The 15,550-nt window shown below is 36.4% G+C and overlaps 1 protein-coding gene across 2 annotated transcripts in view; it reads left to right on the top strand.

Annotated features, from left to right (window-relative positions):
* Nucleotides 1–15,550, top strand: part of LOC145984555 (spermatogenesis-associated protein 1-like) — a 148,025-nt gene that overhangs the window by 20,790 nt on the left and 111,685 nt on the right. For both annotated transcript variants that reach the window (XM_083118204.1, XM_083118205.1), the window contains exon 2: nt 7,826–7,932. In XM_083118204.1, the coding sequence (XP_082974330.1) occupies nt 7,826–7,932 (107 nt within the window). The remainder of the gene's footprint in view (nt 1–7,825; nt 7,933–15,550) is intronic.

Here is a 15,550-nt window from a genome sequence, read left to right on the forward strand (position 1 = left end):
AACAGAAAAAGAAAACAAGATATTGACAAACGACGAGTATTTGAAAGAATCTGAAGGGACAAATAAGACTGAATAGTGCAAAGGAAGGAGACGTTATGATTTACAGACTGACAAGCAGACGTTTCTAGAATTAAGAAAGTTGTCTGAAAAAGTTCCAGTTCACCAGAAGAAAAATTCGTGGAATTATAAGTTTGGGCAAATGATAATGATTTATTTGAAAGAAGAAAATTTTAGTTCTTTAATGTTAGTTCCTGTAAGAAGATATATATATATGATAGTCATCGTTGGAGGAAAATCTATTCTGCAAGTGATATCTTGAGAAAGAATGATAAGTGCTAATTTATATCACCACTCCATTGAACAATGAGACTGATAGTGAAAGATCAAACCTGTAAAAAGAAGAGATGCCAAAGAAAGTAATATGGAAAATGGAAATCAACTTTTCAAGTGTACGAACAGAAGAGAAAGAAGAGAACAGTTAGGTACAGAAGGAAGTTAATCATGAAGAAAACTCTCAGGAAAAAGGAGAAGACAATATGAAAGAAGATCGAATAGTATCAGTAAAATATATTCTTTGTAAGCTTAGACGATTAAAAGTCATCGTGTATTTAGAAAAGTGCAAATGAAACGGGTTGTAATCCCAGAAGTTAAAGAAGAATCGGTTGTATTCCGAGAATGGGTTGTAATCCCAGAAAATAAATATATCTAGATACATGCTGATATGAAATTAAGGCTGATGTGAAGAATTGTTGTAGCTGATAGAAACACTTAGATGGTCAACTTAGAGAAGAGAGAGAGTTCTTTGAAACGGAAGAATCTGAGCTAACTGATAATCTGTAGAGAGATTGCTGAAAGAAGAAAAGGGTGAAACGAAAATTACTATTTTGGCAGGACATCGTCAAGAAAAGACTATCTTGGAGAGAACAGACGAGCATACTTGCAGGAGATGAACTATTGAAGAATTATATTTTGTATCTAGAAATAACTTAAGATGTCACGAATATTTCCGGAACGGTGAAAAGATATCTAGGAACGAAAATAGAAAGAAGAGATAAATCGAGAGATGAGGAAAAATGCTGCATGTCAGGAGATATAATTCCACAGTGAAAGTGAAAAGCAATGTAAGCAGTAGAAATGAAGGCCCATACGAAGTGATAAGTACTTTTAGAAATACAGTTCTTCTAAAGCACATAAAAACAGATGTAGAAAGGAGAGAGAATTTAGATAACATTAGAAGATATAATTGTACAGAAGAGAAGAAAGAAAGCGTCAAGAAGAAATAATATACTTGTACATATATAATTTGAAAAAAAAAATGTATCTGCATATATATATATATTACGACAATTTTTTTTATGGCCAACGGGGGGAATATTGTGTTACGTACCCAATAGGACCAAGTAATGTGAATAGTTTCCCAAAGACGAATAGAGATGGCAGCACCAGGCGTGCAAGGTTAAGAATTGGCATAATATATGTGAATAACTTTATAAATAAGAACAAAGCAAATTGGAAAGATGAAAAAGAATAGAATATATTATAAGAAGACAAAAAATAAATATGAAAGAAGTAAATTAATATATATATCTTATAAATCAAATCAGTGATCACATGTAAGTTAATATGAAAATTAAGGAAGTCAAAGCACTGATACAAGTTTGTGTATTTGAACAGATCTCGAATCTGTTAGATTGATTTACCATTCCCGTAGCGGAAATTTTGTTTACATCAGTGGCGAGCGCGTTCCGATCGACGCCCCACAGCACTTTTTGGTTGCGCAGTTTAACTGTAGCACCTACTTGGATGCGCATGTCAATCGGCTGCACCAAGTATACACTCTGTTGTACCTAGTTAGTGGTGGCGCGTTCCGATCGCAGACTCAAGGGAGGATAGTAGTATTATTCCCAAAGCTTGGAGGAAAAAGTTGGAAAAGGATAAAGGCATTCGTTAAATAGTCAAAACCTAAATAAATTGAAATCCAGAGGGAAGTTTACAAAGAAGATAAGAAGGAAGTCCCGATCCAGAACGTCCATTGAGAAGGAAGTCCATATCCTCCATATTAAGAAGGAAGTCTAGATCCAGACCGTCCATTGAGAAGGAAGTTCCGATCCAGGCCGTCCATCAAGAAGGAAGTCCCGACCCAGAACGTCCATTAAGAGGGAAGTCCAGACCGCCCATTGAGAAGGAAGTCCCGATCCAGATCTGCCCACTACGAAGGAAGTACATATAGAAGAATATCCAAATAAAGAAAATAAATAATAAAAAGAATATTGAGATGAAAATTGACTGTAACGAGAAAATTATAGAAGGATGTAGCTTCTCATGTAAATATTCTTACTCCATGTATCATGTGTTTAAATAATATATTCGTTTAAAAGTCTCCATTGGAAGGCATCCTGTCTGGTTTCGTTGTCTACAAAGAACCCTACCCTGTAGATAAGCTAGCTGAGTTTTAAGTTTAAGGTTTATGTACCTTTGCACCAAATGAAGGTAGCATAACTTCATTTGTGGAATTTAATGCTGTCACAAGTTTCTTCCCATACGATTGACATTGTCTCATTATAACCTCGATATTTTGCTTCCTTCATCTTTTCTTATTGCCATGGTTGTACCTTAGTCACTGTGTTCATAGAAAATATGAGTGACATTTTACAACACGGGGAATTACATTAAATATTTCATTTACAGGTGATTTATTGGCAAATATTTCAAATCAGCCAATCTTTCATAGCTCGTAGGGCACACCAATGTAAGCATTTTTCTTACTAATGTTTTGATCGTTAAAGCCTAGTTTCTGCGATACCAGCTCTCCAAGAAAACAAGGTCTGCCCGCGCTCGCGTGTGTATATCATAGATTTTAGACACGACGAGGATATTATGTCCATTTCGCCTAATCATCTTTCATTCTAATCGCTATGATTAACCAGAGAGGTATAAAATTAATGCTAATATTTACGTATATGTGAATCAAGATTGATTACACCACTTGGTGTGCAAGGTACATTTTATGCACCTATTCTTGGAATAAGGAGCAAGGTCGAGCGTGAGACAGGAACAGACTTAGCAAGTAAAATGAGAGTGGTTTTATGGTATAACGCCAGTTGGATGTTGTAATAGCTTCCACGGAAAGGGAAAAAAGTATGAACCCTAGCCTGGATGTAGACTGCGCCCATCATTTACTCTTCTGCATGAAAAGAATCCATAAAATTAATGCATATTCATGGAGACTTGGTTGATTGTAGTTTATTACACAGGTAAATTATGTGTCCATGAAATGAGAACACAAAGAAATGTTAGGGTAATTTCATACATGTAGAAGAATAGTTCCAAAACGATTTCTTGGTGAGGCTGTCTTATTCTTACTGTATACATTATCCTTTTAATATTAAGGTTCGTTAATTTCATTGTATAACATGTTCAGTAAACGATTGTATAAGATGTGTATACCAGTTTGTTTGTCTCCATACATGAATCGCTACTGGGCCTCCCCGATGGCGCAGCGGTAGCGTCGTCGCCTTGTAATCAAGGGTCCCGGGTTCGATACCCGGTGGAGGCACATAGTGGTTCGGATCCCACTTTAAACTGTAGGTCCAGTCCCGATTAGCCTTACTGTGCATAAAGTGGACTTTAAACACCAACTCAATCAATCAATCAATCAATCGTTACTATAATTTGTATATGAAAGTTCCTTTAGACCTTTCCTGTCACCTATTGAACACAGGACAAATATAGTTTCAGTTATTGTGTGTAACGTTTAAATCATTGAGGTTAATGACGTCAGTGACGATGAGTAATGAGTACCAAAAATAGATGAAATGAAGAACAAAATGAAAGAAATTTCCATGCCCTGACAGAGTTTCAAACTCCCTTTAGAAGTCGAAAATTCTGAATCAAATTCTTTGTGCAACACTTCGTGGCTGAATAGTACCCACTGTGGCTTCAAATAGGGGTAATTTTAGGTGAAATCTCCATAATTGATTACAGATGGGTGGCAAGATACAGTCATGGCTCCTGGATATCCTCTTTTGAAATCCTTTATTCACCACCCACGACTCATATTCATGTTCATTGTGGAAAAGAACGGTTATAAATCGGTCATTGACTCTTCTAGAACGGTAGCTTTCCTCTCTCGTTTCAAAAGTTCATATGTCAACGATCCTTAAAACGAGCATTCATATTACACCCTACACCACACAATAACTACCAAAGAAACGTGTTCCAAACTCCCTTTCATCCAACACACCACGAACGCAAAATATAGGTTAACCTTTGTCTCAAAATTTCAAACAGTTCTTGATATCCGGCAGTGTTTGTGCCAGGCACACTGAGCGAATTGCAAATAAACATGGAAACTTCCGTTCATTTTTCCAGCTTCACACGGTGGCTCAGGTGTTTGACTTTTACGAATAGTTCGCTGTTTCTCCACCTCTCCGGGTGCCTTTTGTGTTCGGAGATATCCCGCAGTGGCTGCGAGGCGGAGGGGGGAAAAGCTGCAGTGGGTCGGCACTTCTTTAAGAGCAGCTGGACAGGGATGGCGTTGCACAAGGTAAGTTCCCACAGAGGGTGGCAGTCGGTGGTTGTTGGTCGAAGCGTTTGAGTCACCTCCTCTTGGGTTAATGAACGTCCGCTCCATTGTTCACCCGGTAACAGGAAGGGCCATTCTTCCTACGTCATTTTCGCCTTCTTTGATTGTTCCCTGTTGCAATCGCTTCTGACAGGTAAGACTCTGATTTGCATTCTTCTTCATGATTATTTGTTAAACGAAAAGAAGCACTGTCCGTGTAGAGAAAATTTTCAAACTTCCGTTGTGTATTTTCTTCGTCCGATTCCTATATTTTTTTTCTGGCCCGTTCAATAAGGTATCCATATGTATTCGATTTCATAATGTTATAATAATGTCGTCGCCATGTCATCAAGGGATCTCGGGTTTAACACACGGTGGGGGCACATTGCACAGTGGTTCGGATCGCACTATAACTGTAGGTCCAGTTTAGATTAGCCTACATGTGCATAAAGTGGGCATAAAACAACAATTCAACTAATTCAAGGCGTTCCGTGTTTCGGTACCTGGTGAATGCACATAGGTCCGGTACCAATTAGTCTATCTGTGCAAAAAAGTGGACTTAAAACAAAACTTCACAGCTTCAAACACTTTAATTTTTACGATCTCGGCATCAAAGGTTTTGTGTTCAAGCGCCGGCCTAAGTTTGTATGTTCCTTTGTGAGTGGGACTTCTCAATTTCTCTAATCGTCATTAATCCTCATAACTTTTCTTTATTTCAATACTAGATGAATTCGTTGTCACAGTAAGCCTTACGGGACACGAAGGACACTGGAAAACTCCAACCACCTTTCTTTAGCTTTCTGGTGACAGGCCTACATCATCTGATGTGCTGCTAGCTTTGTTTCTCTGAATGTCGTTTTTAAGATACGTTCACACCAACTCCTTGCATGATTATAAATTCACCAATACGGACCTGATATACATGCTAGACCATCACTGTTCAGAATCATCACACGTGTTCAATATAAAATGTACAGTACAAAACTGTCTGCTGTAAAATTAATATTTTCTCTAATTGATTTAGCGGGACTTAGATGAAAGCAACAGTTGTTATCATGACGTCATTAAAAGCATGGATAGTATCAGAGAATGTGGAGTTTCTGCATTGTCATGATTAGCCAAAAGTGGCTAAAACAATGTAAAATATCCAAATTACAAATGTAGGGTGTTCGGGAAAAGGCACATAAACTGCCTAGAAATATAAGAAACTTTTAAAGCATCAGAGATTAAGATCCATAATATTTTCTCTTTCTAATTAATAGTATGTACCGAACAAATTTGGATGAGTAAATAAGGAGACATATTTATATTCTGGAAAGTGAGGTGTTCGCGTTTTGCAACTGACCGTCGTGATCAGTTGTTCTGTGTACTCCAGGCTAATGTTAGGTACTTTAACAAAAGCCTACCCGCTTCCTCTCATTTCCTCGCCACTTTTCTTCAATTGACCCTTAATCACCTCTTCGTAGTTAACCTACTGGTGCAAAGGAGCAACGTTTATTACAAAAAACTATCAACTAGTAGTTCATCTGCGAGGACTTTAATGGCCCAGCAGTTTCCTTTGCGTCTTGTGGCAAACCTAATTAGTGGCATACTCCTTATAACAAGATAGAAGCTGGAAGTACATCTAACAATTCTAGACAATTTCACAACTACTTTGACCAAAATATTCGTTATCAGTCTTGGGGAAAACTCCCCAATTGAAATGAACGTATTATTTCTATTTCGGTCATACAAAATTGCTTTCCTATGTCTCTCGTTTACTATTTGTGACAATAAGGATGCATGATGAACAACTGAAAAAGAAGACGGGACGAGAGAGGCTCTCTTACCTATGATTCGAACTTATTTTTTTCTGGCGTCGTGGTTGGCATATGAATCACTCCTCCCCAAAAGCCGTTCTATTGGATTAATGCGCATGCTGAAATTAAATCAGTTTCAAATTTGTATGCATTCCATTTGTGTTAAACACAAATGAAAACTTAACCCATTTCTTTGGAATATACTTGAAACCAAGTGCAAATACAGTGAACACGTGCATATTGGATTGGCACTTTATTAATTACGCGATAACAAATCTTCTTCTACGTATTACAACCTTTCATGTGGAATTAATAGAGTGATTTTGACATGTTACAAAATATCGCAATTGAAGGGTTGGCTTGAAGACGAGCTAACTCAGAAAACATAGTTGGGAGAAAAACAACAAAAACTATCTGCACCTTGCATCTCTTGCTGAAATATGATAACATGCATATATATATTTGTCATATATGAATATTGTTACATTCCAGCAAGAGGTGCAAGATGCATAAAGTGTTTTTGTTGTTGATTACCTCCAATTATGCTTTCTGAGTTACAACCTTCTACCAGCTAACCCTTTAATTATTCTTGATGAGAAATATAGACATGCAACCTTGTACCTAACTTCGTGTAAAAAGCGTCCAACATTTGATTTATTGGATAATTTTTTTGTCATCGACATGTCAGTAGTGAGTAAAGCTTTTCTGGTTTTATTGGTTGATTGTGATCTTATAATCATGCAAAACAGTGGTTAGCTTTGTGTACTACGAATCATGGATCTTAGTCGCATGTATAGTATCAGAGAATGTGGAGTTTCTGCAACAGAGCAAAAAAAGAATTTTCGTCAGCCTTCTTGAAATTTCTTGGACATTTCCTCGAAATGCAATAATGGATTAACGATTTGACGTATCTACTTTCTGTGTATATTTTAGATTGAAATCTCTATATTTGCTTCATTTTTCGTGGTGATAATATTAGTTACTTGCACCCCGGTGGCGTGGCGTAGATTTTGTGAAATTGTTACTGGTTAGTTACATTAAACCTTGCTATTTCGATTAGTATGCTCTCACACACAAGGAAATGGACAGAACATCTTGAAAGCATACAATTAACCACTTTATCAATTTCCACTTACTTGTGCGAATTTGGAATTTTCCTTCGTCACTTTTAACCTCATGAATATCCAATATGCGAATATACATGTTACCTGAGATCTTCCAAAAACTTTATTTCAATGTTTTTTACATACTTAATCAGACTCCATTTGGCTCTCTCTTACGCAAAACTTTATCACTAATTATTGCTTAAACTATAGAGTCAAACTGCAATCTGTGCTTCAAGTGAAAGTTGATTTTTCAAATATATTTACTCGTTTATTTCTTAATTAAATTTAAAATTTAAAGTTATATTTTTGAAGCTGTTAGCAACTTTATTTGTAAAACAATACATATATTATTTCAGCTCGTTGAACTACACATATACTTGATTCCTAAAGACAAGTGGTCTGCTCCCAGGAGACTTGCTAGAAATCAAGTTGTAGAAGATACAGTATCCGTGGGCTTCGTTAGGTAAGTGAACAATAATATAATACTAGTATTTAGCATAATTTTATAGCGTCTTCTCTTGGTTTAGTACTAATGGAAACAAAATTCACTCACAACATAAAGGAAGAATTTGAATGCGGAGTTCTGGTGAATAAATATGATTTAGGAAGAGTTTCTCCGTTCGTAATGAAGAACCTACATTTCTTAGCACCTGTAACGTCGCCAATAAAAAAGTAAGTGGTGATGGAAGCGATGATATTTTGTGTGAGGACCATTGCATTAAGTATATACCCTAAAAACTACATCAAACTGTGTACTTGGGGTAAGAGTGTTTATTTTTTCTAAACTTGCTGACTCTTCTCCCGTTTTCCTAAGAGTGCTCACATTAACGCAATTTCCTCCTTAATGATTTGCATGGCTGAAACATTTATTTTAGGATTGCTTAAGTTTCGTATAATCCAAATTTAACTCCGTGTTTTTAAGTGACTCATCATTATCTGCATCTTTAACTTCATCTGAAGATGAGAATGATGTAAACTCTCAAAAATCTGAAAAGCTACACATCCAGAACTCAACCGGTAGATATTCCGAGAAACCTCTGCATTGCTATTTTGGCTCTTCATTCAAAGTTTGTTTTTCGACAATGATCATGTTTATTAAATACGTCGCTATTTCACTTCTGTAATAACAAATTTCTCTAACTTGGAGAAATAATCTAAAAATAGACAGATGGAAACCCACTTTCATTCGGCAGTTTAGGAGTTCAAATTTCTTAGCTATCACTAGTGAGGCTGACCCCTGATCTTTTCTCGCCGGTTCAAAAAATGATGTAATGGTGTATTTATAAGGCTGCAATATTGAATTATTTCATGAACATTTCACTTTCTCGAAACAATTTTCGTTCGTCTATCTCTCCCCGATAGTTTGGGTTAATATATGGTTAGTCCAGACCTAATTAGTCCATCTTTAGTCCAAAGTTTAATTAATTCATGTTAGTAGATATGTGACTTAACTGTAGTAATAAACTCATCCTTTTTCTTCTTCCCTACTTTTATGTGGGAGCAAACATATCAAAATCACCATCAACTTTCTTACAAAGCATTTTGGTTGCTGGAGCTCTTCCCATAAATAAGCGTGTCTGCAATCTTTCACCTGGTTTTGCAGGGAGAATATCTCCTCTCTCGAGATGTTTGATCACTCTTTTCACTGACCTAAAACATGTTAACAGACCATTTGCTGGTACTTTCGTCAAGTTTCGTTCCCCGTTTTCCTTCTTTAATAAGAAAGGTGGCCTCAATTCTCCAAGGCACCTTTTCGTGATCCAAATAGCGCGTTCTTTCTTGCCAGAAGACTAATATAAGACGAGCACGCGCTGCGTGACAGCAATCTAACCAACAATATATTGCAGCAGTTGTCCGCAACTTCCGCTGCAGGTAGAGGCTATTCTATTTTGACCTTCGTTGCATTCCAAGCCGTTTGTTCATGTGGATACAGCAAACATGTTGGCTTGCTTCTCTCGTGGCGGTACTGTTAATGATTCCTGACAACTGGACGTTATTTGGCGTGACATCAATTTTCTTGATTAATGACGGATCCGTAACTTTGTGATATACATCGCTATTGATCACCGAATACAAGTTATTAAGTTATTATCGGGCTAGTGTCTAAATAAACATATCACATTTCTTTCGTTTATAAATAAAGAGCTCTTGCTACCGTTATTTCTTTGCAATTGCAGAAGGTAAACCGAAGTATATAAAAGTACTTACAAGTTTTACAAATTTTCAGAATTAAAGTTTTACAAATTTTCAGAATTAAAGTTTTCAAAATATTATCAAAGTATAGAAAAAATAATTTACAAAATCTGAGAGAATTTTTCAAGCAATTAGAGTATGTGATACATGTAGCTAAGCTTTTCTTAATTAGAGGGAAAACTACTGTACTGTAATAAACTGCCAAATTCTGATGTACGAAAAAATTAGAAGTAAATTAAATACTCAAGCAGAACCTTCAACATCATAACCAAACATTACTGAAGTTACGAATATGTTAAAGAATAACAAAGTGTTCGGTACTTTTAGAAGTCAGAGTAATCGATGAAATATGTGTCTCAAATTTATAAATTAATAAGGAATGAAGATAAAATTTCTCAATTGCCTGAAAAAAGAAACCAGTCTGTTTTTGTTTTGGTGATATATAAGCGCTTTAAAATTAACTGTAACATCTACCGTGGAATTTATCTCCTTTTAATATCATATAAACATAACAAATCAATTAACGCTGGAAAAATATGATTGATATAAGGGAGTGCACTCACAATAGTAATGGTGACGCCAGAAGTTATATTTTCCTGCCTTTCCATGAGAAAACCCCGTCCGAGTTGCATGATACGCAAAAGTATTATGCATCATAAGGTACTACGATGAAGATAAATATTCTTCTAACCTAGCTTCACAATACGTGTTTGTAATTTTAGTCGAATTTTGTGTAATAAATTAGCTTTGGTTTCTGTGTGAAATCAACAGCAGATGTTCATTGGTTTTCTTCAGTATGAACGACCGTGAGATGCATGCTCGTTAAAGGAGTCCTTCTCGCATCCATTCTGAATTATCGGAAGGGAACGATGGTAATACAGTATCGTCATTCAACCTCTGAAACAATGCTAAGTCCCTCGTTACGATTTAAGATGCGACGTACAAAAAAGTTTACAAAAAAGTTAACCAGGCTCTGTGATGTAGTAGTTTGGGTAACGCGTTGCGAAACTTTTTGAATAATTTCAAGTACAGTTAATTCACAGAGAAGCTAATCGAGACTAGTGCAATTTTAAAGAGAGCTCCGAACAACAATGCACTCCCCTAGCATTGAATATAACTTTTTGTTCCTTAAATACAAGGTGACGTCAGCCACTACGCGTTAGGGGAGGCAACATGACGTACTGCAAGCAATGAGTTCCAGTGTAGTTGTTACCTTATGAAATTTGCATCATTCATCCTCATTGTCGCAATTTAAGTACAGGCGTAAAAACCTGACATGAGCCATTAGCGTGCAAATTGAAGTAACATATTTAAGAAACTGCTAAATGGCTATTTAAAGAAAGCCCCGCAAAGAGAGCAAACCTTGCCGGCCAGTGATAATAGTTTCAGTTACAATGTATCGAATCACAAATATTTTGATATTATGATAAAATTTAAGTAGAATCATTCAAAGTGGAGCCACATGTGGCATATACAGATATTTTGAAAAGCGCGTAACTTCTGAACCTATTGACCAACCTCAATAAAATTCGACATTTTTGGAATCAGCATCAAAAGTTCTATAAGTGCACTGAATTTCATCAAAATAGGAGAAGGTGGGTGACATAGCCTGGATGATTTGACATGGAACGACACGCAGGTTACATTATACTGATCTTCATAATTTATGTTCATTCTCGATATTAGGGTAAGGTGGTACATTTTCGATCACAAAAATTTAAATTCAATGTAACTTGAAAAAATAGGCAGTAAATTACAGATTTTGTGCCAACGAAATGCTTAACTTTTACTAAAGACGCTGGCATAACATGACATTTTTAGTTCTGCTACTGTAGACAGCAGAACGAAATTTCGGTCGGATAAAATTTGATCATAATTGTACCTAGGTAGGTACAAATTTGATCACCGTGTGGTACAATTGGGATAAACATTGAGTGAAGAAACAGTATCCTTAATATATACTACAAGTGCAACTTCTTCTATGGCATAGACCTACAGGAGCAAAATAAAAACAAACTTCAAGTTCTGTTACTTGAATAACTCTGTTTGACTACTAATCGTTACATAATTCAAATTATAGGAAAATTATGTATAGCTATACCTAAAGTATTGTTTTCGTTCTATTAATATTAGCCTACCTGTTAAGTACTACTCGGATATTATATTAGGGAGATACGTTTTTAATTTTTTGCTACATTACAATATTTTATGTTGCTATATTATTTTAAACATACAATGGTTTAAAAATATACAAAAGCAGAAAGATTTTAAACAGAAGAAGAATATTTATAGATAGGTATATTTTTAACATTAAAAAGTCACAAAGATTTACTGACGTGTGTTCCTTGATTTGCTGTTAGTATCATGAAAGGAATTCCGTTGTGTCTACAGCCATTACAGGCATTTGTCGCAGGTGAATTGCTTCTTTCCTTTAGCGCCAACACACAACTCCTGATACCAACGATTGCACCTCTGACACCGTATCCAGTCTACTTTAAATTCTGAGGCAACACTGTAATAACCTATATTACAAAATGCACACACATCATCGTTATTTTTCAGTGCTCACGAAGTCTCTCTGCTCTTTTGTCTCTCTGTCGGTGGAACAGTCTGTTTTTAGTAGGCCTATTGGTTGCAGTTTTGCACAAGTTTTTGTTGCTTGTTAAATGAGTAGAAGATGTTTTCTTTCTCTTTCCAGCATTACTTCCATACTTTGTGAAGTAATGTGTTGCACGAGTCACGGCAATGGAACTCAAACTGTATACCTCGCTGATCGAAATTGTACCATTTCCGTCGATCGAATATGTACCACTTTGTGCATGGAAACAAATATTTCTGTAGTTCCCTCATCTCTCATCAGATGGTTACATTTGTCACATGCTACAGCCACAACATGCTTGTCCACGTTTGACCTGAATTTCGCGGTCCTACGTTCAAGCATAAAAACGGGGCACGCAAAATTTCAAGCAAACGTTTATATACAAAGCACCTATTCTATCTACAACGTACTCACCTTGTCATACAAAATTACGTCTGGTTCTCCGGATTTCTCGATGTTTCTGCACAACACACTACGCAATAACCCTCACTCCTCAAATCAGCGTTGCAAGTAAGAAGAAGCAAAATATTCGACTTTTTAGAACGGGTGATCGAAATAGTACCTATATCGAAAATGTACCACCCTACCCTATTATGATAATTAAATCAAGAAGGCTTCGGGTCAGCAGGCCATGTAGCAAGCATGAAAAGTCACAGGATCCCTTGTTGTAATGTAATGTAACGTAATGTAATGTAATGTGAAAATCTGATGGCAAGAGACCTGTAGGAAGGCCAAGACGAATATAGGACAATATTGAGATGGACCTGAAGGAAATTCCTAAGAATTATCAAGGGTGGATTGATCTAGCCCACGATAAGGGCAGGCGGAAAACATATTGATGTGGAAATAAGTCTTCGGGTTTATGAATACCAGAAAGATAATTATTTATTAATTTCACATGATGCCACCAAGAGACTGATCTTGATTTGTTATTTCCCAATGAAACAAGAACAGCGCAACATTTCTGAAATTAAGTGGTTTTGAAATAGCCTAATAACATTAGAAAATTATTTGCAGTGGCCTTCATTTTATCGTATTTTCGTTACTTTAACTATGCCACATCTCAAGAAGTAGAATTGTGAGATAGGAGAATAAACAAACTCAAGCGAACAACTATGCTTTTCCTTGACCTGAATTCTACACAATACGGGAACATTACTACCCATACGTTAATAATATGGTAATTGTCACGCAAAGAATAAAGGAAATCGATTGTCTTGCTTCCAGGTATCAGTTACAAGAATTTAATCGTAGGCCTTTTTACGTATGTGGCAGAAAACATGAGTTTACCACAAAGTTTCTTGGACTTTTTTTTAAAAAAAATACCAAATTGTGACATTCCCATCTATCTATCTCTCTCTCTATCTCTCTCTCTCTCTCTCTCTCTCGTAGCTGCTCAATCGCAAACAAGCAAGAAAATGTCAAAGTTTGTTTTCAGTGTACTCAGACTGAGACTGAGAACCACATGGGAAATCAACCCTGGGACAACTTAATCACAGGCAATAGCGATAGCCACTATACTATCGAGTAAGCCAAAATCACTAAGTGCACTTGCTAAAAACTTTATGCCTTGAAATGAGAAAAGATAAAAAAATGTATTAAAGTTCATGTTATTGACAAAGGGAATTTTTAAAGGACCTATAGTTTTTAATTCGTGGAATACGAACTATTCAAATATGAACCTTAATCGACATTGGAATCATTGATTACTAAGACAAAGCATGAAATCAATAACCCTTTGCGTTTAATTTCCTAATACTTAAGGCCTACCTGGGTTTATTTTCCATCATATATTGTCATTCTATAACCATAAACAAAAGTAATGTGATGCATTTTGGAGGTTACTGCCCTCTTGCCAATCAAGTTGATTGTTTACTTTCCGCTGACATTGCACGTGCAGAAATTTCCCCACTCTTTTCCTTTCATCATTCCTTTCATTATTTACGACCAGTTTGGAATCGGAGGTCTTGCATCATTCCAGCAGAAACCACTGGTTGAAGGACAGCTATTTCTCGGCAGTTTTGAAACAAAAATTAACGGGAACTGTTCTCTTGTATTCTTTCATTCCTTGCTCTCTCAGGGCAACGAACTTCCGCAAAAGTCAATCGATTGAAATAAATTCTACGTATGAGACTCGAACGTTAATTTCGTGAGCAAAAAAAGCAGAACATTGTTTTATATGACGTGGTACCACTTGTTTTTTCGAAACAATGTTTGCAAAATTTAAGATTAAAAACATTCCCACAATTCTTTCTGTCTTTCTATTTCGGTTATTTTACGTCACTATTCTACATCTATGGCTAATCACGACGATGAGGATGAATGAAGGCCTCCCGTTGGCGTATTGGTAACTTCGTCGCCTTGTAATCAAGGAGTCCCGGGTTCAATTCCCGGTCCAAGCACATTGCACAATAGTTCGGGTCCCACTTTAAACTGTAGATCCAGTCCTGATTTCCTATCTATGCATAAAGTGGACTTAAACATCAAATGAATCAACTAAATTTGTCTGTCAAACGAAAGTTATATGTTTAATTATGTCATAATAGTTCGGCTTCATTACATTCATATTTTATAAGAAAATTGTGAAGAAACTCGAGAGACAACTTGGATGGGTTGTTAATAATCGGAAGATTGATTGATTTGTGGTTTTAAGTCCACTTTATGCACAGAAAGGCTAATCGGGATTGGACCTACAGTTTAAAGTGGGATCCGAACCACTGTGCCATGTGCCTCCACCATGCATCGAACCCGGGACCCCTTGATCACAAGGCGATGATGTTACCACAACACCATCGGGGAGGCACAATAATCGGAAGAATAATGCACTAAATAACGCTATAGTTGTTGCATATCGTGTCACTTCACACTGCAGACTGTATATTATATTTCAACCAATTTAAGAATTTGTGGTGGTAAGAGGAGAGATTACTTCAGGAATGGAAACAAATATGAATTTGTTATAATGAGAACAATGGGTTTTAACTTCCATCAGAAAAGCTAAACTGGTAAATTGATTGATTGATTTGTGTTTTAAGTCCACTTTATGCACACTAAGCCTAATCGGGACTGGACCCACAATTTAAAGTGGGATCGGAACCACTATGTACCTCCACCGAGTAACGAACTCGGGACCCCTTGATTACGAGGAAACTGGTAAATTATGTAAAGCAAAGTTATATAAGTTCCTGTGACCAAATATCATTTTAGTAGTATGTACACGTATTAAAACAACGTTCTTGTATCAGTTAATGAGAAGTTTTAATTTTTTTTCTAATTTGTGGGGCAGGAT

Source organism: Lepisma saccharinum, chromosome 2 (assembly GCF_977018435.1).
Source record: "Lepisma saccharinum chromosome 2, izLepSacc3.1, whole genome shotgun sequence".
NCBI classification, from domain to species: Eukaryota; Metazoa; Arthropoda; class Insecta; order Zygentoma; family Lepismatidae; genus Lepisma; species Lepisma saccharinum.